The sequence below is a fragment of the Notolepis coatsorum genome (genome assembly GCF_963971535.1).
Source record: "Notolepis coatsorum genome assembly, chromosome: 4".
Taxonomy (NCBI): Eukaryota; Metazoa; Chordata; class Actinopteri; order Aulopiformes; family Paralepididae; genus Notolepis; species Notolepis coatsorum.
This window is the reverse complement of record NC_140168.1, coordinates 176,184,499-176,206,712: the sequence shown is the minus strand read 5'-3', so window position 1 is coordinate 176,206,712 and position 22,214 is coordinate 176,184,499. Positions and strand designations below refer to the sequence as shown.

Sequence of the window (22,214 nt, the reverse complement as noted above, 5' to 3'; positions counted from 1 at the left end):
CTTCTGGGTAGAACGCCATCGCATCGCTGTAAGTCAATGGGGAGACTGCGAAACTTGCGAGTGCTTAAAAATATATCTTATATTATAGCTATGGGTCTAATAACACGTCGATTGTCAGTTGCTTCTGGTCAACATGCAAAAAACAGATTGTTTTTCCATCCCTACATTTCCGTGTTATACCGTTTTGAATATGAGTATAGTTTGGGTGATTCTTAGTAATCCCAGGAAAAGACGCGATAATAGCCCTTTAGTGAAATCCACTTATCACGTTGTCATTTTACGCCTGATTATCGAATCTTCCTGAAAACAACGCTAGATTATCGTTATTATCCTTCCTCATGCACCCATGAAATCCACAGCTAAAGAGATTGGTTTTATCGGGTATCACAGTGGCTAAAAAGCTGATAGCATCACGATGGTTCCAACCGGAAAAAAATTGCCGAAAGGTCTGTATTATTACATATCTCGATGTGATCTATCAAGAAATATCTACAGCAAGAATTTTGGGTCTCAATGAATCCAAAATGGCATTGTGGTTAGAAGTGGTGGAGAAAATAAAAGCTAGCATATAATGGTAGTGTCTGGTTAGGAGCGAGGGATAATGGATGGATTATCCAATGGGGGGTCCGGGAGGGGGGGGGTATGAGCTGGAGCATATGTGTGTAGGTTTTTAGATAACAGGTATTAGGGGGTATATCCTGTATAAGACAATTAACTAAATGGTGATTTCATTGGATGTGCACTGTCAACTAATGCTTGTATATCTTATCGAGTGTTGTCATGTTTGTTTATGTGTTTGTTTAAAAAATTATAAAAAAATAAAATACAAAAAGAAATGGGGCTTGTAGCGGGGCGCTCGCCCCCCCCCCCCCCCCCCCCCCCCCCCACCGCCACCAACGGTAAACAGCACAACACAGTCCACACAGATAGCTTCGATCGCAGGAGAAAGAAATATCAGATCAACGCAAGATTTGATATATAGTGTTCTTACCTTGTCTCTGATGTAATGCAAAAAAAAATCCAATTATCTGATCGCCATTCCAAATACTGGTCGCGGAGGTCCATTCCACGTTGTGCGGCATTGCATATGAAGGAGGGGGGGGGGGGCAGCCTCGTAGATGTATCGTTGTAAACGCTAGTCCTGCCGGAGTATTTAAACCCTGCCCCCGCACGGCTCAGATCAGACCCATTCCCAATGATAACATCAGGCTGGATGGATGAAAAATGAATGGATATAGCTAATAAAAGAAATAACGATTAAAACCCGAGATTTCTCGTGATTGGCGCTTAACGGTTGGCGAGTTAACCCGACTTTTCTCGTGATTGGCGCTGAATGAGTTAATGTCAGTGTTTGCAAACAATTGTATAATTTTAAACAAACATTTGCAGCATCAAAAGTCTCATATTGTCAGTCCTTTTGTCAAAGCCAGGCTGTTGAGGCGCTGTCCATGGTGCTGAAAGGTGCACTCAGTAGATTTGCTAAGCGCTGAAATAATTGTCCCCCATCCTGATGAAAACACCTATGCTACGTGCATGAGCGCATACATGTGCACATGCACGAACATGCGTTTGGGAATAATGGTCACCCTATCAGTCCCTCCATTGACTACATTCATTCCCTAAAGGCTCACTGTAACCTTAACAATAGCAGCCTGCTTTATTAATCCACATTAATCAAATACAAAAATACATAAACATTTGTATTAGGTATTTTCCATTAACACTTTGAGTGCCACGCCGGGTTTTCCTTTTTACCCCCTGAATGCCACCATCGGCGCCAATGTTAACGTTAATATCGCCTAATCTATGTTTTAAATTATGGCTATGTGTCTAATCTGCCCATCGCATTATCAAAGACTATTTTCCAGTCAGTGCTGTCAAGGCAGATTGGTTTTTTATCGCGTCATTTCCGTTTCAGAGCATTTAGAAAAGCACCCGTTTTGAGATAAAAAACAGCCCATTCTGGACCATTCTATGAAAATCGTCTTTTACTGGAATATTCCACAACGTTGATATTCGTCGGCCTTTTTATGAATCGTTTTCAAATAAACGCTAGATGATCAATATTATACGTGCACGCAAGCACATTCGGGCCGCGCACGGATAATCGCCGCGTTGATTTCCTCTTGGACTTTTACAGTGAAACCGAAAGAGCCCATTTCACAAAACAGCTTATAACTTCATCAAAATTAGTCTGATTATCCTAACACTGATAACATAGTCCTTACCTGACATCAGATGGTATCCAACTGGTATATTCCAATTCCTGATCACCATTCGAAAAAATCGATAAGTGTATAGATACAGTAGAACTCCATGATCAGCGGGGCTCAGAGGTTCCAGAATGAACTGTGGTAACCCCGGCTGGATCAGTGGACTGGAAAATGTGGAGTACCGGATTTTTTTCCCCATCCATTTTCATTGAGTCCATTCCAAAATCCCTTATGTCATCTGAAAGACGATAGGGGGCGCTTTTTTCCACATAGAATCTCCGGCGGTGCTCGTGTATACTCGGGTAGGCTCGCGTGATGCAATATGATTTCAGATCGCTAAAAAAAAAAAATAATAATAATTCCGAGAAATCTCGTGAGTGGCTTTCAACCACATAAAAATAAACCGAGATATCTCGTGTGTGGCAGTTAAAGTGTTAAAGCCCCCACCCAGAATTAGCTTTACATATACATTGCAGGCATGTTTAAATAGACATAAATAAAAAGAAAGAAAGGTTTGACTTGTGCATTAAATTGAAAATGTGGCTTTTTGCACCTTTGTTCTGACATGATTGCATTTGAAATGGCCGTCCGAATTGGGCACGCCTACCTCTCAACACCTCTAGCCAGGGGCGTAGCTGTAGAATATGGGCCCCATGAAAGAATGTATTTGTAGGCCCCCATTGAATGCGAGCGCGCGTAAGCATTCATGGTTTTTACCTATACATTCGGATCAGCAGTTCAGCCTAGTAAAGGATGTCGCATTGCGTTCATCTTCAATGAATGGACCAATGCAATAGTCTACCAAAGCCCCCCTCTCTCTCTATATATCTCTCACACACACACACACTCACACACACACACACACTCACACACACACACACACACACACACACACACACACACACACACACACACACACTTCAGAAACAAACATAGTATCAATGAGAGCATCAATAATACACCTGAGTGATATCTAGTAAAAAAAAAAAAAAGGATATATATATTTTTTTTTGGGGGCCTCCCAGTGCTGGGCCCTCGGAATCATCCTAATCTACCCCCCCCCCCCTCCCCCCCCCAGCTACGCCCCTGCCTCTAGCAACACCTCTTCTGACATGAGTCAGATCATCAGTGATTGGTCCCTGCTATCTGTAGCCATGCTGTTGTTCCTGAAAATGTCGTACTCCAACACATCTCAAGGAGTATGTATTGCTCCACCTTTGCAGATGGATTTGGGCTCTTTGCGCTCTGAGCCTTGATTCAATCACACGGTAGAATAGAAGACTATGGTGATTGAGTGCTCTAAATTCACAGCCGGATCAACTGACAATATTGTATGCTCTGCACAGCTAATATCTCCCATCCCCCCCTACGACCCCCAACAGATCAGTATGTCCAAGCCCAGGTCCAGACCTCCGTCCTGGGCAGAGCCTCCCGTGTGGCAGGGTGACAGGAGCCAGACCTGGGTCCCTCACACCTTCCACATCCACACCTACACCAAGCCCACAGTCTGCCAGCACTGCCAGCGCCTGCTTAAAGGCCTCTTCAGGCAGGGTCTCCAGTGCTCTGGTGAGAAGCTTCCACAGGGTCTCCTGGGTGATGAGGAAGTGCTGATAGCAGGATCTTTTCAGCTCTAATCTCTTCTCTTTTTGTTTTTCCTGTTTCTCCTTCACTCGTCCCCCCTTCCCGCATTTCCCGTCTTTCCCATCTTCCTGTCTTCCCATCTTCCCTTCTTCCCATCTTCCCCCCTTCCTGTCTTCCCCATTTCCCGTCTTCTCTTCTTCCCGTCTTCTCCCCTTCCTGTCTTCCCATCTTCCCGTCTTCCCCCCTTCCCATCGTCCCCCCTTCCCGTCTTCTCTTCTTCCTATCTTCCCATCTTCCTGTCTTCTCCCCTTCCCGTCTTCTCTTCTTCCTGTCTTCCCATCTTCCTGTCTTCTCATCTTCCCGTCTTCCCCCCTTCCTGTCTTCCCATCTTCCCGTCTTCCCCCCTTCCCATCTTCCCCCCTTCCCGTCTTCTCTTCTTCCTGTCTTCCCCCTTCCTGTCTTCCCATCTTCCCCCCTTCCCATCTTCCCCCCTTCCCATCTTCCCATCTTCCCGTCTTCCCATCTTCCCGTCTTCCCATCTTCCTGTCTTCCCATCTTCCTGTCTTCCCCCCTTCCCGCCTTCCCGTCTTCCCATCTTCCTGTCTTCCCTCCTTCCCGTCTTCCCATCTTCCTGTCTTCCCGTCTTCCTGTCTTCCCATCTTCCTGTCTTCCCCCCTTCCTGTCTTCCCGTCTTCCTGTCTTTCTGGTTTCCCGTCTTCCCCCATTCCCGTCTTCCTGTCTTCCCGTCTTCCCGTCTTCCCGTCTTCCCCCCTTCCCGTCTTCCTGGTTTCCTGCCTTCCCGTCTTCCTGCATTCCCCTCTTCCCCCCTTCCCCTCTTCCTGCATTCCCCTCTTCCCCCCTTCCCGTCTTCCTGCATTCCCCTCTTCCCCCCTTCCCATCTTCCCGTCTTCCTGCCTTCCTGCCTTCCCGTCTTCCTGTCTTCCCCTCTTCCCCCTTCCCATCTTCCCGTCTTCCTGCCTTCCTGCCTTCCCGTCTTCCTGTCTTCCCCTCTTCCCCCCTTCCCCTCTTCCCCCCTTCCCGTCTTCCTGCCTTCCCCTCTTCCCCCCTTCCCGTCTTCCCCCCTTCCCCTCTTCCCCCCTTCCCGTCTTCCTGCCTTCCCCTCTTTCCCCCTTCCCGTCTTCCTGCCTTCCCCTCTTTCCCCCTTCCCGTCTTCCTGCCTTCCCCTCTTCCCCCCTTCCCGTCTTCCTGCCTTCCCCTCTTCCCCCCTTCCCGTCTTCCTGCCTTCCCCTCTTCCCCCCTTCCCGTCTTCCTGCCTTCCCCTCTTCCCCCCTTCCCATCTTCCTGCCTTCCCGTCTTCCTGCCTTCCTGCCTTCCTGCCTTCCCGCCTTCCCGTCTTCCTGCCTTCCCCTCTTCCCCCCTTCCCATCTTCCTGCCTTCCCGTCTTCCTGCCTTCCTGCCTTCCCGCCTTCCCGTCTTCCTGTCTTCCCGTCTTCCCCCTTCCCATCTTCCCCTCTTCCCCCCTTCCCGTCTTCCTGCCTTCCCCTCTTTCCCCCTTCCCGTCTTCCTGCATTCCCCTCTTCCCCCCTTCCCGTCTTCCTGCCTTCCCCTCTTCCCCCCTTCCCGTCTTCCTGCCTTCCCCTCTTCCCCCCTTCCCGTCTTCCTGCCTTCCCCTCTTCCCCCCTTCCCATCTTCCTGCCTTCCCGTCTTCCTGCCTTCCTGCCTTCCTGCCTTCCCGTCTTCCTGCCTTCCCCTCTTCCCCCCTTCCCATCTTCCTGCCTTCCCGTCTTCCTGTCTTCCCGTCTTCCCGCCTCCCCGTCTTCCCGCCTCCCCAGACTGCAGGTTTAACTGTCACCGCCGCTGTGAGCCACTCGTCCCCAGAGACTGTCCAGGAGACAACAGAGACTGTCCAGGAGACAACAGAGACTGTCCAGGAGACAACAGAGACTGTCCAGGAGACAACAGAGACTGTCCAGGAGACAACAGAGACTGTCCAGGAGACAACAGAGACTGTCCAGGAGACAACAGAGACTGTCCAGGAGACAACAGAGACTGTCCAGGAGACAACATGAGACCCGCCAACGGGGATGGTGAGGAACGAGCTTCGGTTCATCGTGTATCCAGCCCTTGCTCAGGTTGGCATTTCATTTCCAACCGGAGCCGAGCATGACATAAGATGGCCGTGTGTGAATTATGTCGTGAAAAAGGAAGGTTACTGGAGACACGGATCCTCTTTAGAAAAATATGTAATAGGGTGCAAATTAAACACACGTGTCACTAGAGGGTTTGATAGGCAGCTCGCTCGTTCCAATCATTTGACGTGGTCGTTCGTTCTTTGATTGGATGCCCCTTACCGTGCCCCATTCCGGTGTCAAACATCTTGTTTATATCTCAATAGTACTATCGATTACTGTTGATATATAATAAGTAGTGCTGTCCATAGATATTTTTTTTTTTTACTAATTAATCTCACAATTTTCTATAATTAATCTAGATTAATCTAGATTAAAAATCACATTTTTCTATTTAAGACCGAAGCTTGTAACAGATATGTACTTGAGTAAAATCATGGAATTAATGTAAAATCAACACAAAGAAAGTATATTTAGATTCAAATACTATTTTAATAGCTTTCTTTGAATACAGTTTCTCTCCTGTGAAATACAAATGTTCAACAAAACCATCAACATTGACTCAGCTAGACCGCTTTCTTATATTATATTGAAATTTTTCACTCCATAGATTAATCTAGATTAAAAAAAATGTACGCTTTAAATAATTTTAATTATTCTCCAGAGTTAAAGCATTAATTTTGACAGCCCTAATAATAAGACATCTAAAAAAAACTCTGATGTCCCATGTTCAGATTCGACAAGCGGTTATGGCTACAGGGACGAACCGGAGGAGGATGAATCAGACAGTCTGGGGGCACCAGACAGCCAGGATGCCAAGACGGCCATTGACGGCTCATTGGCTGAGACCAAGGAAACAGTGCAACAACAGATATCAATCAGGTAAGAGATTACATTTGTTTTTCTCTCATGGATAGTGTGTGATATTCTCCTTTATTCCCCTCTACATCACTTTCTGTGTAGAACTGTTAGTATCTGTAGATATCTGCCGACTCCTGTTGATACTACTTTGTTAATATCTGTAGATATCGGCTGACTCCTGTTGATACTACTCTGTTAATATACTGTATGTAGATATCTGCTGACTCCTGTTGATACTACTCTATTAATATACTGTATGTAGATATCAGCTTACTCCTGTTGATACTACTCTGTTAATATACTGTATGTAGATATCGGCTGACTCCTGTTGATACTACTCTGTTAATATCTGTAGATATCAGCTGGATTCTGGAGATACTACTATTAATATCTACTCTTAATATCTCCTGTTGATAGTGAAAGGGTTAACATTCTGTAGTGTGATAGTGAAAGGGTTAACATTCTGTAGTGTGATAGTGAAAGGGTTAACATTCTCAGCACGCGCTTGTCCACCCCTTGTCCCTCCTCCCTCCACCTTCCTCCTCCCTCCCTCCTCCCTCCTTCCTCTCCCCTCCCTCCTCCCTCCCTCCTCCCTCCTTCCTCTCCCCTCCCTCCTCCCTCCCTCCTCCCTCTTCCCTCCTCCCTCCCTCCTCCCTCCTCCCTCCTCCTCTCTCCTCCCTCCTCCCTCCTCCCTCCCGTCTCCTCCCTCCCTCCTCCCTCTCCCCTCCCTCCTCCCCCCTCCCTCCTTCCTCCTCCCTCCACGAAGCCTGTGTTTCAGTAGCTACATCCCTCTGATGAGGCTGGTCCAGTCTGTGCGTCAGGTGAAGAGGAGAGGCAGTGGCGCGCTGAGAGAGGGCTGGCTGCTGCATCACACCAGCACTGACTCTCTGGTGAGAATCACATTACATATTCCTTTAGTGACCCCCTTGGGGGAATTCAGGCATCATAGCACGGGGGATGGGGGGAGGGGAGGTACAGGTATGGGCAGGGTAATAGTAGAAATAAATTAATATAGGCAATGCAATTATAATAAAATAGAAATAAACAGTATAATTAACTCTGAATATAATAATATGAGAAAGTAGCAGTGTAATCAAAGTGCAGAGGAGGGTCTGTCTGCCCTTTCAGTTATATCATATGTTACAATAGCTATGGGCAATAAATAATTTGAATCTGAATATATACTATGAGTAAAGTAAACAGTATACACAGGTGCAGTATACACAAGGTACACTAACTGACATGATATACGTTATACGTTGTAGTCCGTGCATCACATATCCAGTATCCTATCACAGAGATTCGGTATGCTTTGAAGGATATCTATGGATACAGCAGAGATGGAATCAAATCTCGCTAGCTGTTTGGCGCTTTCCCTTGATGGGCCTGCAATCCTCAAGCCACTAACGGGACATGCATACATATTTCTCATATTTTATATCCAGATTTAATTTTATTGCCTATGTTTATTGTCTTTCTTCTATTACCCTGCCTATACCCGTACCTTCCCCTCCCCCATGTTGCTATGACGCCTGAAAGGGGATCAATAAAGGAATATCTTATCTTGAGACAACAAACACACATACTGACACAGATACACACACGCACACACGCATGCACACACACACACACACACACACACACACACACACACACACACACACACACACACACACACACACACACACACACACACACACACACTCACACACTTACACATTTACGCTCCCTATCTCCCTTGGTTCCAGAGGAAGCGTCATTACTGGATCCTAGACTGGAAGAGCATCACTCTGTACCAGAATGAGAGCAGCACCAAGTACTACACGGTGACTAACTGACCTTCCAATAGCACACTACACTGTAGTACCCAGTACTTGGGTATAGTAAAGTATGGGTAGCCTTCATCACCTCAGTGCTATTGACGAGGGGCGACAGTGGCTCGGGAGGTAGAGCAGTCGTCTGGCAATCCGGAGGTTCCCGGTTCGATTCCCGCTCCTCCCGGGCAGCGTGTCGATGTGTCCTTGAGCAAGACACTTAACCCCTAATTGCTCCCGATAAGCAGGTCGGCACCTTGCATGGTCGCCTCCGCCGTCGGTGTGTGAATGTGTGAGTGAGTGGGTGAAATGTGAGGAACAAATTGTAAATCGCTTTGGATAAAAGCGATATATAAAAAAGCAGCCATTTATTGACACCTAGTGGTTAGGCTGGCAATATACAGTAAGAATAATAAAATACTGACATTGACGTACCGGTTGTATATACACACATGTAAGATGTCATAAAATAAAGCAAATATATATATGTAACTATTGATTCTTACCGTATACATATTTATCCACATCTGTCTGTACATACCTGCATATAATCCTTTTTACATGTAGATACTATATCTATATCTGTACATATCCTACTCTTATTAATTACACTAATTAATAACACTTACATTAATTAACATCACTTACTACCATAGTGTCTTTATACCTGTATCACTGTACATATGAATACTACAACTCTGTACATACATCAGTAGTACTCATTTGTATTGTTACATAGGTAGGTTGGTCATTATTGTTGTTGTGTTGGTATTGGTAAGTTATGTTGTATTCATATTTTGTACCCAGTTTAATCACCTGTACATTGTATATTACTGTTTTGATTTGATTTGATTGAAGTTTATTTCAAATATGCAACAAACAACAACAAACATCAAGTACAGATATAGCCTTAAGCCGTTAAAATAATACATTTATATAAAGAATTTAAATATTTTGGTCATTTACATATTTGAAAATGAGTGGGAAGACATACACTTATTTAATCCCACCCCTTTTTACTCATCATCAGATCATACTATAATAACTTTACGAATTCATACTTACTGCTCGTTTTATTGTTATAACTGTTGCACTTTACTGTTACATTTGCACTCTGGTTGGATGCCACAATTGTTTTCGTTGTACTGTACGTCTGCTGTATGATGACAATACATTTGAATTAGGGCTGTCAGTTTATCGCGTTAATTAGATTAATTAATTACACAGCAAATTATCGCGTTATGAAAATTAACTCAAAATTAATTACAAAAAAAAATATTTTTTTTTTTTTTTTTTAATAACTTTTTTTTTTATATCTCATTCATTCCATAAGAACGTAGAATACACATTACAGACTTTTTTTATATGGTCCATTTGCATGTTCTTGGTATCTGATTCTAGGGACATCTATGGATCTCAGGGAATGTATTCCCAGTGTCAGAAATACTGTGTCTGTTACTAGGCTTGAGTAAATTGTAATGAACCAAATGAGAATATCAATAATTTTTTTTTATCTTTGACTGTGAATAACACTATGCTCAAATTGACCAGACCTGAAAAATCTAAGCAAATTAATAGATGGAAGATGATTAAACAGAAGGTTTTGTAGATACAGTACTGAATTCTGCCATCCGGACACATGCAATTTGAAATATGATTATAGAATATAGAATATCAGGCATAAAATGGTTATGCGATTAAAATGCGATTAATTAGATTAATTAATTACAAATCCTGTAATTAATTAGATTAATTTTTTTAATCGCCTGACAGCACTAATTTGAATCTAATCTAATATTCAACACCACCATCTGTACCTGCGCGTCTGTCCTCCTCTCTCCCTCCCTCCCTCCCTCCCTCCCTCCCTCCCTCCCTCCCTCCCTCCCTCCTATCCTCCTCTCCTCCTCTCCCTCCTCCCCGCCACCAGGAGATCCCCTTATCCGAGGTGCTGCAGGTTCGAGGCCCAGACGAGCTCTCGGCGGCCTCGTTGCCGGGTGGCGGTGGCACCTACCGGTTGGAGGTGGTGACGGGCGCGCTGGTGCACTGCGTGGTGGCGACGGATGGGGACGGGCAGGCCTGGGAGGACGCTGTCCGTCAGGCTCTGAGGCCCCTGCAGAGTGGCGGAGGACACGCAGCGGGCAAGGAGAACCAGGGTGAGACGGCAAGGAGAGAGGCTTTTCTTTTATTATCTTTTGATTGTATACTTTTTACAATGATAAATAATAATACAAGTGAACATTTCAATAAAAAAAAATTATATAATAAAATATCTATGGTCACATGACATTACTTCAAGGCAACACACTGAGGTTGGTGGAGAGTCAGAGGTCCATGAGGGGTTCCCAAGTTCTAAGAGACGTCCTCCTTGTTCTTCAGTATGTAGCTGATCCAGTTGCAAAGTGTTCTGAAGAGTCTCTGTTAAGCCTTAAGGTCCCCCTATAGGGGGACCCTGCTTTTCTTTATCATACATCGATCAATAGAGACCATATTAGATCCCCAATTATCATATCATGGGGTATCATTGGAAAGCCACACTCATTGGCTACAACCCTGTGCAAAGATCTTCAAGATCGCCAAATGATTGACGGAGCTAGAGCCCCGGGAGTCGGGGGTGGTAATGTGTACTTTAGCATACTTTGGGGCACGCCTCACATATCGGCATGTAACTCGAGAACCGCTGAACGGATTTTGTCACCTGAAAGGGCAATCGACAGGCAACAAATAGGGCTTTAATTATATCTATATATTGTATTAAAAGAAATGCACACCCGAGCCACTAGAGGTCGGCAAAGTGGCATCACGAATCGTCCACATGTGGGCCCTTGGATGTTAAGAGGTTAATGTTAAAAAATGTAATAAAAATTGTAGCCAAGAGTAAAGACCATAACCCTATCAGAAACAGTAGTCAAAGTGTATATTAGTGTATATTTTCATTTTTACCAATGTTTTATATGATTTATCGGAAAATGCTAATTATCGTAAAACCGCAAGGAAATGACTAAATCCAGATTCAACCCTGCCATTGCAAAGAGGAGCATTTTCCCTATCCATAGATGTATGATTTGGCCATAATAAGGTCAAGTTCAAGGTCAAATATGAATTTATAATTAAAATCGATTATCATTTATTACTGTATCTACAAATCCTTCTTTTTAATCATCTTCCCTTTATTCATTTGCTTAGATTTTCTGTACACATGATCTCAATAAGGTGGTGAATGAGCTCAGTGAGCATTTCCTCGTACCCCGCAGATTTAACATGGTATTATTCACCGTCAAAGATGCAAAAATAAATCATAATTTATATTCTCATTACAATTTACTCAAGCCTAGTAACAGACACAATATTTCTGACACTGGGAATACATACCTCCAGGTCCCTAGATGTTCCTAGATACCTAGAACATGCAAATTGACCTTGCAGAAGTGGACCAATCTTCCATTTACTTAGGCATGTACCTTTAGGCGAAATATTCCTACAGCTTAACAGGTTAAAGAGCTCAAGTGTTGGAGGTCTTTGTTTGTTCCAGTTGACCATATGATATTATCCCAATTCTCTTCACAGATATGGGATCTAATGTCTCGTCTAATTCAGTACCAAAGAGATACCGTATAGGTGTAGTGTCCAACGGAATTTCCAAGACTTTAGTAGTCGAGTCATGAACCTCTTTCCAAAAAACTTTTTGGTTTTCTGCATTCCCAAAAAACTTGAGTAATTGACCCTATACAATGGCATTGTATAGGCATCTGGGGGATGAGTTAGTACATCTTTCTTAAACGGACCGGGGTAAGGTTTGTATGAAGACACGTAGTTGTAGAGGGAGGTATTTGTACCAGTGGTGGAAGAAGTAGGGGAGAACGGGGTTGGTTGTCACACGGGTTGATTGTCACATTCATTATATTTCGCTACCAAAAGGCACTGTCTCCCATATATTGGTATGGAAATGTCAATTCAACTTATAAAATTGAGTTCTTCCTTCTTGCCTTCTTTTTAAGATTTTTCCCATTAAAACACATTGTGACAACCATCCCCATGATGGGGTTGGTTGTCACAATGTGTCAGAGTGTCTTTGATAGGTAATTTCCTCTTTGTTACAATACGTTGGAAAATAAGAGGATACACATTTCAAGCCAACATCTTAAGCTTCAATTTAATGTAGGAATGACTATTGAAAGATGTTTTGATGATGAGCAATTCACACTAGAGTAAAAGGTGTGACAACTATCCCCGTTCTCCCCTACACAGTTCCTTTACTTAGGTAAAAGCCCAGATAAACGAGTACTCTGGTATGAGTAAAAGTCCTCTATTCAAATTCTACTTAAGTAAAAGTAGAGAAGTATTTGCTATTGAATTGAGTATATAAAATAAAAGTACGCATTTTACATGATGTTTGTGTATTCCAGTGCTTGGGAGCGTTCAAGCCTCGAATCCATTGACCTCTACAGGTTGTGTTAAGGTGGTATGTGGTCCAGTTACAGTTATGTTTATCTGATTACATGTTATGTTAAAGTGGTATGTGGTCCAGTTATGCTGCTCTGATTAAAGGTTATGTAAAGTGGTATGTGGTCCAGTGATGCTGCTCTGATTAAAGGTTATGTTAAAGTGGTATGTGGTCCAGTTATGCTGCTCTGATTAAATGTTATGTTAAAGTGGTATGTGGTCCAGTTATACTGCTCTGATTAAAGGTTATGTTAAAGTGTATGTGGTCCAGTTATGCTGCTCTGATTAAAGGTTATGTTAAATGGTATGTGGTCCAGTTATGCTGCTCTGATTAAAAGTTATGTTAAGTGGTATGTGGTCATGTTATGCTGCTCTGATTAAAGTTTATATTAAAATGGTATGTGGTCCAGTTATGCTGCTCTGATTAAATGTTATGTTAAAATGGTATGTGGTCCAGTTATGCTGCTCTGATTAAAGGTTATGTTAAGGTGGTATGTGGTCCAGTTACAGTTATGTTTATCTGATTACATGTTATGTTAAAGTGGTATGCGGTCCAGTTATGCTGTTCTGATTAAATGTTATGTTAAAGTGGTATGTGGTCCAGTACAGTTATGTTTATCTGATTACAGTTATGTTAAAGTGGTATGTGGTCCAGTTATGCTGTTCTGATTAAATGTTATGTTAAAGTGGTATGTGGTCCAGTTATGCTGCTCTGATTAAAGGTTATGTTAAGGTGGTATGTGGTCCAGTTATGCTGCTCTGATTAAAGGTTATGTTAAAGTGGTATGTGGTCCAGTTATGCTGCTCTGATTAAAGGGTTATGTTAAAGTGGTATGTGGTCCAGTTATGCTGCTCTGATTAAATGTTATGTTAAAGTGGTATGTGGTCCAGTTATGCTGCTCTGATTAAAGGTTATGTTAAGGTGGTATGTGGTCCAGTTATGCTGCTCTGATTAAATGTTATGTTAAAATGGTATGTGGTCCAGTTATGTCCTCTTGAAGTTGACAGGCTTTTTTGCCATTGTTGCCATGTGTTTCACCACTGATTTCTACACTGGTCCACACACTCGGGAGACACCCGGTGCAGCCGCAGCCCTGTAACGTTCCACCAGAGCAATTGGGGTCAAGTGCCTTGCTCTAGGGACTTTAACCGGTGACCTTTTTGATAAGCCCTGTTATCTTTAGGCTGCCATGAGGAGCTGCTGGTCGCTCTGGGTTGAAGAGAGTTGTTTTGTTCTGCTTCAGTTCTTCCAGTAGAATCCTGTGTAAATCTGTTGTGTCCTCATTGGAGGCGACGGAGCAGAGAGTGGACAGAGTGCAGTAAGTACAGAGAGTGATGCAGCACCTGGTCCAGTGTTGTGTCTTGTTGCAGTAAGTACAGAGAGTGATGCAGCACCTGGTCCAGTGTTGTGTCTTGTTGCAGTAAGTACAGAGAGTGATGCAGCACCTGGTCCAGTGTTGTGTCTTGTTGCAGTAAGTACAGAGAGTGATGCAGCACCTGGTCCAGTGTTGTGTCTTGTTGCAGTAAGTACAGAGAGTGATGCAGCACCTGGTCCAGTGTTGTGTCTTGTTGCAGTAAGTACAGTGAGTGATGCAGCACCTGGTCCAGTGTTGTGTCTTGTTGCAGTAAGTACAGAGAGTGATGCAGCACCTGGTCCAGTGTTGTGTCTTGTTGCAGTAAGTACAGAGAGTGATGCAGCACCTGGTCCAGTGTTGTGTCTTGTTGCAGTAAGTACAGTGAGTGATGCAGCACCTGGTCCAGTGTTGTGTCTTGTTGCAGTAAGTACAGAGAGTGATGCAGCACCTGGTCCAGTGTTGTGTCTTGTTGCAGTAAGTACAGTGAGTGATGCAGCACCTGGTCCAGTGTTGTCTTGTTGCAGTAAGTACAGTGAGTGATGCAGCACCTGGTCCAGTGTTGTGTTTGTTGCAGTAAGTACAGAGAGTGATGCAGCACCTGGTCCAGTGTTGTGTCTTGTTGCAGTAAGTACAGAGAGTGATGCAGCACCTGGTCCAGTGTTGTGTCTTGTTGCAGTAAGTACAGTGAGTGATGCAGCACCTGGTCCAGTGTTGTGTCTTGTTGCAGTAAGTACAGAGAGTGATGCAGCACCTGGTCCAGTGTTGTGTCTTGTTGCAGTAAGTACAGAGAGTGATGCAGCACCTGGTCCAGTGTTGTGTCTTGTTGCAGTAAGTACAGAGAGTGATGCAGCACCTGGTCCAGTGTTGTGTCTTGTTGCAGTAAGTACAGTGAGTGATGCAGCACCTGGTCCAGTGTTGTGTCTTGTTGCAGTAAGTACAGAGAGTGATGCAGCACCTGGTCCAGTGTTGTGTCTTGTTGCAGTAAGTACAGAGAGTGATGCAGCACCTGGTCCAGTGTTGTGTCTTGTTGCAGTAAGTACAGAGAGTGATGCAGCACCTGGTCCAGTGTTGTGTCTTGTTGCAGTAAGTACAGAGAGTGATGCAGCACCTGGTCCAGTGTTGTGTCTTGTTGCAGTAAGTACAGAGAGTGATGCAGCACCTGGTCCAGTGTTGTGTCTTGTTGCAGTAAGTACAGAGAGTGATGCAGCACCTGGTCCAGTGTTGTGTCTTGTTGCAGTAAGTACAGTGAGTGATGCAGCACCTGGTCCAGTGTTGTGTCTTGTTGCAGTAAGTACAGAGAGTGATGCAGCACCTGGTCCAGTGTTGTGTCTTGTTGCAGTAAGTACAGAGAGTGATGCAGCACCTGGTCCAGTGTTGTGTCTTGTTGCAGTAAGTACAGAGAGTGATGCAGCACCTGGTCCAGTGTTGTGTCTTGTTGCAGTAAGTACAGAGAGTGATGCAGCACCTGGTCCAGTGTTGTGTCTTGTTGCAGTAAGTACAGAGAGTGATGCAGCACCTGGTCCAGTGTTGTGTCTTGTTGCAGTAAGTACAGAGAGTGATGCAGCACCTGGTCCAGTGTTGTGTCTTGTTGCAGTAAGTACAGTGATGCAGCACCTGGTCCAGTGTTGTGTCTTGTTGCAGTAAGTACAGTGAGTGATGCAGCACCTGGTCCAGTGTTGTGTCTTGTTGCAGTAAGTACAGAGAGTGATGCAGCACCTGGTCCAGTGTTGTGTGTTGTTGCAGTAAGTACAGAGAGTGATGCAGCACCTGGTCCAGTGTTGTGTCTTGTTGCAGTAAGTACAGAGAGTGATGCAGCACCTGGTCCAGTGTTGTGTCTTGTTGCAGTAAGTACAGTGAGTGATGCAGCACCTGGTCCAGTGTTGTCTTGTTGCAGTAAGTACAGTGAGTGATGCAGCACCTGGTCCAGTGTTGTGTCTTGTTGCAGTAAGTACAGTGAGTGATGCAGCACCTGGTCCAGTGTTGTGTCTTGTTGCAGTAAGTACAGAGAGTGATGCAGCACCTGGTCCAGTGTTGTCTTGTTGCAGTAAGTACAGTGAGTGATGCAGCACCTGGTCCAGTGTTGTGTCTTGTTGCAGTAAGTACAGAGAGTGATGCAGCACCTGGTCCAGTGTTGTGTTGTTGCAGTAAGTACAGAGAGTGATGCAGCACCTGGTCCAGTGTTGTGTCTTGTTGCAGTAAGTACAGTGAGTGATGCAGCACCTGGTCCAGTGTTGTGTCTTGTTGCAGTAAGTACAGGTGATGCAGCACCTGGTCCAGTGTTGTGTCTTGTTGCAGTAAGTACAGAGAGTGATGCAGCACCTGGTCCAGTGTTGTGTCTTGTTGCAGTAAGTACAGAGAGTGATGCAGCACCTGGTCCAGTGTTGTGTTGTTGCAGTAAGTACAGAGAGTGATGCAGCACCTGGTCCAGTGTTGTGTCTTGTTGCAGTAAGTACAGTGAGTGATGCAGCACCTGGTCCAGTGTTGTGTCTTGTTGCAGTAAGTACAGAGAGTGATGCAGCACCTGGTCCAGTGTTGTGTCTTGTTGCAGTAAGTACAGTGAGTGATGCAGCACCTGGTCCAGTGTTGTGTCTTGTTGCAGTAAGTACAGTGAGTGATGCAGCACCTGGTCCAGTGTTGTGTCTTGTTGCAGTAAGTACAGAGAGTGATGCAGCACCTGGTCCAGTGTTGTGTCTTGTTGCAGTAAGTACAGAGAGTGATGCAGCACCTGGTCCAGTGTTGTGTCTTGTTGCAGTAAGTACAGAGAGTGATGCAGCACCTGGTCCAGTGGTGTCTTGTTGCAGTAAGTACAGTGAGTGATGCAGCACCTGGTCCAGTGTTGTGTCTTGTTGCAGTAAGTACAGTGAGTGATGCAGCACCTGGTCCAGTGTTGTGTCTTGTTGCAGTAAGTACAGAGAGTGATGCAGCACCTGGTCCAGTGTTGTGTTGTTGCAGTAAGTACAGAGAGTGATGCAGCACCTGGTCCAGTGTTGTGTCTTGTTGCAGTAAGTACAGAGAGTGAGCAGCACCTGGTCCAGTGTTGTGTGTTGTTGCAGTAAGTACAGAGAGTGATGCAGCACCTGGTCCAGTGTTGTGTCTTGTTGCAGTAAGTACAGAGATGATGCAGCACCTGGTCCAGTGTTGTGTCTTGTTGCAGTAAGTACAGTGAGTGATGCAGCACCTGGTCCAGTGTTGTGCTTGTTGCAGTAAGTACAGAGAGTGATGCAGCACCTGGTCCAGTGTTGTGTCTTGTTGCAGTAAGTACAGTGAGTGATGCAGCACCTGGTCCAGTGTTGTGTCTTGTTGCAGTAAGTACAGGTGATGCAGCACCTGGTCCAGTGTTGTCTTGTTGCAGTAAGTACAGAGAGTGATGCAGCACCTGGTCCAGTGTTGTGTCTTGTTGCAGTAAGTACAGAGAGTGATGCAGCACCTGGTCCAGTGTTGTGTTGTTGCAGTAAGTACAGAGAGTGATGCAGCACCTGGTCCAGTGTTGTGTCTTGTTGCAGTAAGTACAGAGAGTGATGCAGCACCTGGTCCAGTGTTGTGTCTTGTTGCAGTAAGTACAGTGAGTGATGCAGCACCTGGTCCAGTGTTGTGTCTTGTTGCAGTAAGTACAGTGAGTGATGCAGCACCTGGTCCAGTGTTGTCTTGTTGCAGTAAGTACAGAGAGTGATGCAGCACCTGGTCCAGTGTTGTGTCTTGTTGCAGTAAGTACAGAGAGTGATGCAGCACCTGGTCCAGTGTTGTGTGTTGTTGCAGTAAGTACAGAGAGTGATGCAGCACCTGGTCCAGTGTTGTGTCTTGTTGCAGTAAGTACAGTGAGTGATGCAGCACCTGGTCCAGTGTTGTGTCTTGTTGCAGTAAGTACAGTGAGTGATGCAGCACCTGGTCAAGTGTTGTGTCTTGTTGCAGTAAGTACAGAGAGTGATGCAGCACCTGGTCCAGTGTTGTGTCTTGTTGCAGTAAGTACAGTGAGTGATGCAGCACCTGGTCCAGTGTTGTGTCTTGTTGCAGTAAGTACAGAGAGTGATGCAGCACCTGGTCCAGTGTTGTGTCTTGTTGCAGTAAGTACAGAGAGTGATGCAGCACCTGGTCCAGTGTTGTGTCTTGTTGCAGTAAGTACAGAGAGTGATGCAGCACCTGGTCCAGTGTTGTGTCTTGTTGCAGTAAGTACAGAGAGTGATGCAGCACCTGGTCCAGTGTTGTGTCTTGTTGCAGTAAGTACAGAGAGTGATGCAGCACCTGGTCCAGTGTTGTGTCTTGTTGCAGTAAGTACAGAGAGTGATGCAGCACCTGGTCCAGTGTTGTGTCTTGTTGCAGTAAGTACAGTGATGCAGCACCTGGTCCAGTGTTGTGTCTTGTTGCAGTAAGTACAGTGAGTGATGCAGCACCTGGTCCAGTGTTGTGTCTTGTTGCAGTAAGTACAGAGAGTGATGCAGCACCTGGTCCAGTGTTGTGTGTTGTTGCAGTAAGTACAGAGAGTGATGCAGCACCTGGTCCAGTGTTGTGTCTTGTTGCAGTAAGTACAGAGATGATGCAGCACCTGGTCCAGTGTTGTGTCTTGTTGCAGTAAGTACAGTGAGTGATGCAGCACCTGGTCCAGTGTTGTCTTGTTGCAGTAAGTACAGTGAGTGATGCAGCACCTGGTCCAGTGTTGTGTCTTGTTGCAGTAAGTACAGTGAGTGATGCAGCACCTGGTCCAGTGTTGTGTCTTGTTGCAGTAAGTACAGAGAGTGATGCAGCACCTGGTCCAGTGTTGTCTTGTTGCAGTAAGTACAGAGAGTGATGCAGCACCTGGTCCAGTGTTGTGTCTTGTTGCAGTAAGTACAGAGAGTGATGCAGCACCTGGTCCAGTGTTGTGTTGTTGCAGTAAGTACAGAGAGTGATGCAGCACCTGGTCCAGTGTTGTGTCTTGTTGCAGTAAGTACAGTGAGTGATGCAGCACCTGGTCCAGTGTTGTGTCTTGTTGCAGTAAGTACAGAGTGATGCAGCACCTGGTCCAGTGTTGTGTCTTGTTGCAGTAAGTACAGAGAGTGATGCAGCACCTGGTCCAGTGTTGTGTCTTGTTGCAGTAAGTACAGAGAGTGATGCAGCACCTGGTCCAGTGTTGTGTCTTGTTGCAGTAAGTACAGAGAGTGATGCAGCACCTGGTCCAGTGTTGTGTCTTGTTGCAGTAAGTACAGTGAGTGATGCAGCACCTGGTCCAGTGTTGTGTCTTGTTGCAGTAAGTACAGAGAGTGATGCAGCACCTGGTCCAGTGTTGTGTCTTGTTGCAGTAAGTACAGTGAGTGATGCAGCACCTGGTCCAGTGTTGTGTCTTGTTGCAGTAAGTACAGAGAGTGATGCAGCACCTGGTCCAGTGTTGTGTCTTGTTGCAGTAAGTACAGAGAGTGATGCAGCACCTGGTCCAGTGTTGTGTCTTGTTGCAGTAAGTACAGAGAGTGATGCAGCACCTGGTCCAGTGTTGTGTCTTGTTGCAGTAAGTACAGAGAGTGATGCAGCACCTGGTCCAGTGTGTGTCTTGTTGCAGTAAGTACAGTGAGTGATGCAGCACCTGGTCCAGTGTTGTGTCTTGTTGCAGTAAGTACAGTGAGTGATGCAGCACCTGGTCCAGTGTTGTGTCTTGTTGCAGTAAGTACAGAGAGTGATGCAGCACCTGGTCCAGTGTTGTGTTGTTGCAGTAAGTACAGAGAGTGATGCAGCACCTGGTCCAGTGTTGTGTCTTGTTGCAGTAAGTACAGAGAGTGATGCAGCACCTGGTCCAGTGTTGTGTCTTGTTGCAGTAAGTACAGAGAGTGATGCAGCACCTGGTCCAGTGTTGTGTCTTGTTGCAGTAAGTACAGAGAGTGATGCAGCACCTGGTCCAGTGTTGTGTCTTGTTGCAGTAAGTACAGAGAGTGATGCAGCACCTGGTCCAGTGTTGTGCTTGTTGCAGTAAGTACAGAGAGTGATGCAGCACCTGGTCCAGTGTTGTGTCTTGTTGCAGTAAGTACAGTGAGTGATGCAGCACCTGGTCCAGTGTTGTGTCTTGTTGCAGTAAGTACAGGAGTGATGCAGCACCTGGTCCAGTGTTGTGTCTTGTTGCAGTAAGTACAGAGAGTGATGCAGCACCTGGTCCAGTGTTGTGTCTTGTTGCAGTAAGTACAGAGAGTGATGCAGCACCTGGTCCAGTGTTGTGTTGTTGCAGTAAGTACAGAGAGTGATGCAGCACCTGGTCCAGTGTTGTGTCTTGTTGCAGTAAGTACAGAGAGTGATGCAGCACCTGGTCCAGTGTTGTGTCTTGTTGCAGTAAGTACAGAGAGTGATGCAGCACCTGGTCCAGTGTTGTGTCTTGTTGCAGTAAGTACAGTGAGTGATGCAGCACCTGGTCCAGTGTTGTGTCTTGTTGCAGTAAGTACAGAGAGTGATGCAGCACCTGGTCCAGTGTTGTGTCTTGTTGCAGTAAGTACAGAGAGTGATGCAGCACCTGGTCCAGTGTTGTGTCTTGTTGCAGTAAGTACAGAGAGTGATGCAGCACCTGGTCCAGTGTTGTGTCTTGTTGCAGTAAGTACAGAGAGTGATGCAGCACCTGGTCCAGTGTTGTGTCTTGTTGCAGTAAGTACAGAGAGTGATGCAGCACCTGGTCCAGTGTTGTGTCTTGTTGCAGTAAGTACAGAGTGATGCAGCACCTGGTCCAGTGTTGTGTCTTGTTGCAGTAAGTACAGAGTGATGCAGCACCTGGTCCAGTGTTGTGTCTTGTTGCAGTAAGTACAGAGAGTGATGCAGCACCTGGTCCAGTGTTGTGTCTTGTTGCAGTAAGTACAGTGAGTGATGCAGCACCTGGTCCAGTGTTGTGTCTTGTTGCAGTAAGTACAGAGAGTGATGCAGCACCTGGTCCAGTGTTGTGTCTTGTTGCAGTAAGTACAGAGAGTGATGCAGCACCTGGTCCAGTGTTGTGTCTTGTTGCAGTAAGTACAGAGAGTGATGCAGCACCTGGTCCAGTGTTGTGTCTTGTTGCAGTAAGTACAGTGAGTGATGCAGCACCTGGTCCAGTGTTGTGTCTTGTTGCAGTAAGTACAGGTGATGCAGCACCTGGTCCAGTGTTGTGTCTTGTTGCAGTAAGTACAGAGAGTGATGCAGCACCTGGTCCAGTGTTGTGTCTTGTTGCAGTAAGTACAGAGAGTGATGCAGCACCTGGTCCAGTGTTGTGTCTTGTTGCAGTAAGTACAGAGAGTGATGCAGCACCTGGTCCAGTGTTGTGTCTTGTTGCAGTAAGTACAGTGAGTGATGCAGCACCTGGTCCAGTGTTGTGTCTTGTTGCAGTAAGTACAGGAGTGATGCAGCACCTGGTCCAGTGTTGTGTCTTGTTGCAGTAAGTACAGAGAGTGATGCAGCACCTGGTCCAGTGTTGTGTCTTGTTGCAGTAAGTACAGAGAGTGATGCAGCACCTGGTCCAGTGTTGTGTCTTGTTGCAGTAAGTACAGAGAGTGATGCAGCACCTGGTCCAGTGTTGTGTCTTGTTGCAGTAAGTACAGAGAGTGATGCAGCACCTGGTCCAGTGTTGTGTCTTGTTGCAGTAAGTACAGAGAGTGATGCAGCACCTGGTCCAGTGTTGTGTCTTGTTGCAGTAAGTACAGAGAGTGATGCAGCACCTGGTCCAGTGTTGTGTCTTGTTGCAGTAAGTACAGAGAGTGATGCAGCACCTGGTCCAGTGTTGTGTCTTGTTGCAGTAAGTACAGTGAGTGATGCAGCACCTGGTCCAGTGTTGTGTCTTGTTGCAGTAAGTACAGAGAGTGATGCAGCACCTGGTCCAGTGTTGTGTCTTGTTGCAGTAAGTACAGTGAGTGATGCAGCACCTGGTCCAGTGTTGTGTCTTGTTGCAGT

The 22,214-nt window shown here is 45.6% G+C and overlaps 1 protein-coding gene across 1 annotated transcript in view; it reads left to right on the top strand.

Moving 5' to 3' along the window:
• The window catches only part of prkd4 (protein kinase D4), a gene marked incomplete at both ends in the record, with an annotated part of 69,957 nt that overhangs the window by 19,136 nt on the left and 28,607 nt on the right, over nt 1-22,214 (top strand). Inside the window, 6 exons of the mRNA XM_084312164.1 lie at nt 3,596-3,779; nt 5,588-5,842; nt 6,619-6,766; nt 7,512-7,635; nt 8,494-8,571; nt 10,487-10,712. Coding sequence (XP_084168290.1) covers nt 3,596-3,779; nt 5,588-5,842; nt 6,619-6,766; nt 7,512-7,635; nt 8,494-8,571; nt 10,487-10,712 — 1,015 coding nt within the window. The remainder of the gene's footprint in view (nt 1-3,595; nt 3,780-5,587; nt 5,843-6,618; nt 6,767-7,511; nt 7,636-8,493; nt 8,572-10,486; nt 10,713-22,214) is intronic.